The 7,094-nt window shown below is 43.6% G+C and overlaps 1 protein-coding gene across 1 annotated transcript; it reads left to right on the top strand.

Moving 5' to 3' along the window:
• Positions 1 to 305: 305 nt before the first annotated feature.
• Positions 306 to 2,798, top strand: LOC118794923 (suppressor of cytokine signaling 1-like). The gene is made up of 2 exons (XM_036553213.1): positions 306 to 535; positions 1,875 to 2,798. Exon 2 carries the CDS (start codon positions 1,950 to 1,952, stop codon positions 2,562 to 2,564), a length of 615 nt encoding a protein of 204 aa, XP_036409106.1. The 5' UTR covers positions 306 to 535; positions 1,875 to 1,949; the 3' UTR covers positions 2,565 to 2,798.
• The last annotated feature ends 4,296 nt before the right edge of the window (positions 2,799 to 7,094 follow it).

The raw sequence follows: 7,094 nt of genomic DNA, 5'->3' as shown, positions 1-7,094 counted from the left end.
ATTTCGCTGAATCTGGGGGTAGGGGTACCCCATGAATAAATCCATGAATTAAAAAACTTGGCTGTCTAACAATGAGTAGTTTTACTGACCTCGAGATAGCATAGTCACGCCGAATCGTATGCTGCGTTTCACGTTTCTAATTACGGCGAACGTTAATTCTCTGGAAGCCACATTTGTAGGATTCCAAATGCCACCAAGCGATTTCTAAGAAGTGGCGCATATCGAAAGCGAAACCTATTCCAGGAACCGTCCTCCACTGGACTGCGCAGCACAGTGTGTACTCGTAGCTCGCACGCAAAACGGCATTAGATTTTTGAGACGCCGCGGAGTGAGGTAGCAAGTCCTCGCTCTCCCTTTAACCTAAAGCACGAAGCTAATGGACTTACTGAGTCGATGAAAGCAATAACCACCTCCAGGTTGTGGAAGTACCACTGTAATACAAAGGGGACGGTACAGTCGAGGACTTCCATAGGGATTCGAATCGCACCCGGATAATCCGCACAATTAAATTCACGTATTTTCAGACGTTGTGAAGGTAAGATTTTTTTTTCTGTCACATTGTTGTGCGGCGTATGATTTTCTTGTGTAGTCTTTTTTTTTAATGCATCGATCAGCCAGCTAATGCCAAGATCATGCAGAGAAGTGAATGCGAAATTTTGGCGATTTCTTTTCTTTTAGATTGCGTTTTTAATATGTCATCGGATACCCCTCCTGATGTCCTTAAAGTCCTGATAAATCTGTGCGTCAGATACGGAGGGTGTAAAAGAGAACCAGGCGCGCGTCGTGTACAAGATAACGAACGCAATACTACAGCTTGGTGTGGAATAGGTTCACGAACGAGTATAAAATTACTGGGAAGTTTATGGGAAATTCGTTTATAGGAAAGGGTTTTCTTACAGCAGGTAATTTCCTCATGTTGTTAATAAGCATTTGGAGGCCATTTATAAGAGTAATGATCAATGGACCAACGTGATGTAGAAGGGGGTTATCGCTGTTTTTCCATCTAATCATTTACCCGAGTTGCACTGCCCAGAATAAAATCGATGTTAAACATATATGACTGATTTCTACAACGCTCTACATTACATGTTAAACACTTTACGTTTATTGAGTACTAAATATGATTGTCAGTTGTGCATCTTGAATTTGGTATTGATTTAGCCAATCGGACTCAGCTCCAGTGTATCTCTACCCTTCTGGGGACCAGATGTGTGTTGCTACAGTTTTTTTTTATTCCAACTGAACTGAGCTGATTATGCTGATTATGAGGTAAAGCTTCGAACAGAACACCGGGCCGGATCGAACATTTCTTGACGAGCTTTACTGAAAGAAGTGTGTTTCAGGTGTGTTTGTCGATTATAGTATCCCATTTATAAAATATAGGCCAGCTACATCGATTTATCAAGCTTAATTAATCGTATAAGGCCTAGAATAATTAGCTCAGTTATTCTAGGCTTTACAACAACTCAGCTAATTTAACAGATTAGGTTACTTACCCTGAAAAGAATTGGTATTGCAGAATTGACTGGCACAAATGTTCAAAATAAAATGAGAAACACCTTTACTTGTAAATCTTCTGCCAACACAATCACACCTGGTGATACATATTTCTGTCTCCCAGGGCTAAAAACAGATAATGGCTCAATTAAAAGCTCAGCTACCATCTGTTAACTCAAACCTACCTACTTGGGCTCCAAGACCAAGACTGATCAAGCCTCTGTTCTCAAACTGTCGACACGTGACTCATTACTTCATTCTTAAGCTAACATTTGTCAGTGTTGGATCTGAGGACCAGTAGTGTTGACAAAGCAGCTACAAAGCCATTCCTGCGGGTTGTTGACTCACAGGATTCGTTTTGTTTCTCCTGGTTTCAGATCAGAGAGCACCTATCAGGATTGCCTCGAGGAAGGACACTATGGAAGACCGCACGGGCTGGTCTTCGCTGTAGGATGGTAGCCCAGAGCAATGTGGAAGGCAACGCAGCACGTCACAGAACCAGGGCAGAGTGTCCGCTGGACGACCCCGCACCCCGTCGCCAGCGGCAACCCCAGGACCCGCAGCTCCCCAGGAGCCCAGAGGCCCCGACGCACTTCCGCCCCTTCAAGAGCGAGAAGGACTTTCAGATCATCAACGCCACCACCTCCATGCTGGAGCACAGCGGCTTCTACTGGGGTCCGATGACCGTGGAGGAGGCCCATGGCAAGCTCTCGGGGGAGCCGCTGGGAACCTTCCTGATCCGCGACAGCCGGCAGAAGGACGTGTTCTTCACACTCAGCTACAGAGCGGAGTCCGGGCCCATCAGCATCCGCATCAACTTCCAGGGCTCGCGCTTCAATCTGTTTGGCAGCAAGCAGTCCTTCGACACTCTGTTCAAACTGCTGGAATACTACATCGCTTCTCCCAAAAGGAGCCTCACGAGGCCTTACAGGAGGGTGAAAGTACAGCCCCTACAAGAGCTATGCCGGAAAAGGATTATGGAGACATGTGGGGGGGAGAACATCGACAGCATCCCTGTGAATCCCGTGCTCAAAGACTTCCTGAACTCCTTCCCCTATGGCTTATGAATGCAAGGCCTAGAGGCATTAACTCGCTCTCTATGGGACATGTGGGAGATACCGGACAGTTAGTGCTTTGCTGTTCTGTGACATCACTAAAAGCAAAAAAGCAAGAATATGTTTTGTAGCAATTGAATGTATTCTGGAAATACAACTTGAAGACTTCACATTGAAAGTTTACACAGCTTGGAAATGTTTACACTATGCAAGAGCTATATCTTGCCATTAAATGTCTGCTGTGCAGCCCGAAATTATGATATATAATATTATATATCTATATTATAATATAAATATATAATATAATATATATTATTTTTTTTAGAATTTTATACAGAAATAAATATTCTTGTGAAAATTATTAAGTGTTTGTATTTGTTGACTCTGGCTGGTGTCAGAAAGAAATGATAGAGAGGTCATTGACATACGTTACATTTGCCAGATGACATTTTCCTCCATTGGTGGCTTTGAGAGGGTAATGGAGAAAGATTTGAAGGTGTCAGCACCTCCCTGCGCACAGGGTGGAAACAGTTCTCAGGGCAGCCTTGACAATGCGGTCAACATGAGCTTGGTCATAGTTTGCTAGTGGTGCTGTGAGCAGTGTTTGAAGTTGCACACAGACAGAACTCGCTCAGACGGCTACAATGCAGGGTGCATCTGTACGGGACACCAATATGAGCATTTTTATGACCAAGGTGATTTGAAATGGCTGCCGCACATGGGAAATCTTACTTTCTTTAAGAATTCCAAAACACAAAAACTGCAGGCAGGGTGCCATAAAAGGAGTTAAAGATCGGAATATGAATAGAAACTGCTCTTACAGAATTGAGCCATAAACGAAAATTTATTAGAATTACTACACCTGACATTGACAGGTTGTGACTTGACTGTTGTTTGTGGCTGCGGTACACAAAAGAAAAGACACGGATTTAAATTTCCAAAGATCCTCTTCAGAGTTCAATAAATCTGAACATTTCGTTTTCATTTTCTGTTGGATTCAGTAATGGTAGTCATGCCGGGAGATGATACTGGTCTTTATGTTTCGTAAACTACCAGTCAATGCAATGCTTAAAAAAAGGGGACAAGGGTGAGAAGAGGCGGAGCTCAGGTTGGCCAGTAATCGCTCACGGCTCACAGTCATTTACGAGAAATGCTATGAATGACTAACACAAGGCCTCATGTGAGAGAGGGGCAGGGCTTGTCTTATATCCACAAAGAGGAAATGATATACTAATACAACAAGTGCGTACATAGAACCATATGGTGTGATGATTAATATCTGGTCAAACCAACGTTGTTCTGGCAGTCATTTTACCATGAGCAGCACAGTGATTAGGTGGTCAAAACATCTTAAAGTTAATCTGTTACTTCCTCATTGATACCAGACAATAATAAGATAAATTAAATGAGTTTAACAGCACAGTTCAGTTTTTTGGTGGCACCACATTTAGTTAATTGGGGGAGGAGAATTCACAAAACATTGTGCATGTCTACATTATCCTAGCATATGAAAAAATCTGCTTTTGCAAAACAAAAGAGAAAACACTTAGCCTGTTGGTGTTATTATATTATGTTGGCTTATTTATGTATGTGTGTGTATATAAACTCAGGCACACACAAGTAAATGTTGGATATGGCGTGATAATCGCGTTAATCCCCTTACCTTTTGATATTTGCGTCTTTATCTTTGCAGTCTGATTACTATAACCTCTGTGATGTCAGTGTACTTTGGTCCCTGTTGGCACAAGAAAGCGCGATATGACTAACGCTGTCCCCTGGGGAAATTCTGAGAGTTTTCTAAGGAAACGCGACCAAATGCAGTAAACCCGAGACTCCTTCGGCGCTTCCCATTTCCAACCCTTGCGCTCGCTCGGAGGAATTGCGCACTGTTACTGTAAAAAGGAATCAGGAGTTCAGAATGAAACCAGACATTCCCTGTCACAGGCTGCAAAGCAGCTTCACACTTTACTTCATTCTTAGTGACGGCATTATTTTCATGTGTTTGTTGTTTAAAGGGTGGCCTTACCTAGTGTCTACCAGTGTTTTTACGCATGGTCTATACGCAGACTGGTATTGACGGAGGCATGTGAGGTTAAGTGTTTTCTTGAGGGTAACCCACCTGAGGTTCAAATCTAGGGCCTCTTATCAACCTTGTGTACACACAACAATATAACCTTAAACTGCGTGATTTTTTGTTTGTTTTTGGTGGAGTATTATGCACAGGAACAGTTGTATGATGGTATTGCCGGGGAGGAATCAAAAATATCAGTAGGAAGTCACGGGAAAAAAAACCTTCTTAGGACAGGGTGAAGGCTTACATACATCTAGATTTTCAATGTCATTGCCAAACCGTTTAGTCTTGGGGCAAGCACAGATGTTGTCTGCTTGCACACCGTATCTAATTCAGTCTCCTGACTAAATTCTTGAGAAATTTGCTCACACTAAGCAGCAGCCGAACCTCTATAGCGCCACAAGTGACAGCCGCAGCATTTCCTGGGAATAGGCGTGACTGAAATTAAGCTGTGGGTTTCCCCACACACTGAGGATTGCTGAACTTTGATCAGGCTGCTATAAAGCATAATTTCACTTTAAACATCTCTTTCAGAGCACATCCTCATTCCCAGAGGCCAACAGCAGGGCCTGAATGCTGCCATATTTGCACACAGCCATTAACAGAACACTTGAGATGGTATTCCAAGTCTCAGTTCAGAGAAGTAATTCAGTGCTGTCCTAATGTACACTGTCCTAATGCATACTGATTATACCTGCTGATGTACACTTTAGTTCACATGTAGGCCCAGACACGCCCTGTGGCATTCTGAGAACCCTCCTAACCATGACACTAATCACTTTGCTAATCCAATCAAATTGTGCGTGTGATAATGCACTTCTTGTAAGTTACACTGATTAACAGTGCCTGCCAAAAAAAAATGTAAATGATAAAAGAAGGTGTCTTTTTCAGTATGTTGCCTCTTCCTAAGAAAAGACACCTTTTGAGTTTGCATGCAGGGAGGTTCTGGTTCATCATCCAGAGGAAAGGAGGAGCCAGCTGGCTTGGGCTGTAGGCACAGGCAAGGTAGATCTCCCATGGGGGAATTGGAACAGTGCCTTTCCAAACAGATCTAACTCAACTCATTGCTTTAGAAGGCAGAGATACACCTAGGAATGTTTTATTATATATGTAAACTGCACAGCCTAAATTTTAAATGCCTCCGGCAAGATGAACTAGTCATTGCAGCGATACTACTGTAATCTCAACACAGTGAAGGACTATAGTGTTGTTAATGTTAACCCACCCCCACCCCCACGACACTATTCACAGCCCTTGCTTCTCAGAAACATACCGGCAGAGGTGTGCTCATGCACACAAAACACCTCGGTTTACGTGGCAGCAGTGTTTTTTGACAATGGTGGAGCAAAGCTAAGCAAAGCTCGGGAGTATACAGTCACATTTTGCCCAAAGTGATGCCCACTCTAAGAAGTTGGTGGGCAAAGGTTTTATTTCTGTCTTTCCTGTTCTTCTCTATGTAAAAAAAAAAAGAAGCAGTTGTGCGTTTTTAGTCGAGGAAACACTGTCTGAAGCAGTCACTGCCGGCGTTCAGATACTGTTTCAACTGGCACAAACCCACACTCTCTGATCACACCTCCGTTCTGGAGAATGGGATCAAACAGTGCAAACTTCACAAGAAACCGCTAGCCATGATGTTTCATCTGAGGCGCGTGGGAGGTTCAGATGGGTTCCGGTAGTCTCTTGGAGCTAGCCTCTATGTGGCCCGTTTTAAATATTGCTTCAAAGGATTATGTGCGCTGAAAACTGCTGAGAGGGCAATGCAACTAAAAATATAGTAAGAAAAGACCCGCGCGGTCTTCTTGTCTCTCGATGGCATCTCCCGGTAAAGATGGTAACAGTTAAAATGGCTAGCACTGCATCACATTATCAGTTAAATCAAAGGCACCACTCATACACTGCTAGAACTAGATGTGCGAATTAACTCTCCACCTTCTGTTTTTTTTCTTGACAGCAGCACCTGCTTCAACAGGATAATGGTAGCACAGAGGATTTGACACGGCGACCGCGACTTGTCACTGCGCAAAAGGGTTCGAATAAACATTGGAGAGTGAGAGGAAATGACAGTCGAGTTTCAGGGTAAGGCTGGTGTTGGTAAACTCTTGTAGATAAAGGATACGGCGGCGTGACTCAGACGTGTCACCGGCTTCCGCGCCACAACAGCCCAGGGCACAGAAATATGAGTGAAATGAAATGAAAACAGGTTGGGTAGAGACCAGAATCGCAGTTAGGGGTGTTATGGAACCGTTTAGTCAAGAGGATGCCGTCGACGACCTTCCTTGTTGCTTCTTCAAAATTACTTTACCCGGATCAGTTTTACAGAAAGAACAGATGCAGGACCGACAAGACAGCAGGCTGAACACTGTCAGGCAGGATCTCCTTGTTGTCCAAATGCGCTAGTATAATGGAATGTTACGGTGTAGCAACCACGGAAAGCACATGATTTTACGTAACCGGAATAGGCCTGGATTTCA

The sequence above is a fragment of the Megalops cyprinoides genome, chromosome 19 (assembly GCF_013368585.1).
Source record: "Megalops cyprinoides isolate fMegCyp1 chromosome 19, fMegCyp1.pri, whole genome shotgun sequence".
NCBI classification, from domain to species: domain Eukaryota; kingdom Metazoa; phylum Chordata; class Actinopteri; order Elopiformes; family Megalopidae; genus Megalops; species Megalops cyprinoides.
Note: the sequence above shows the minus strand (reverse complement) of the source record. Positions and strands in the feature narration are given on the sequence as shown.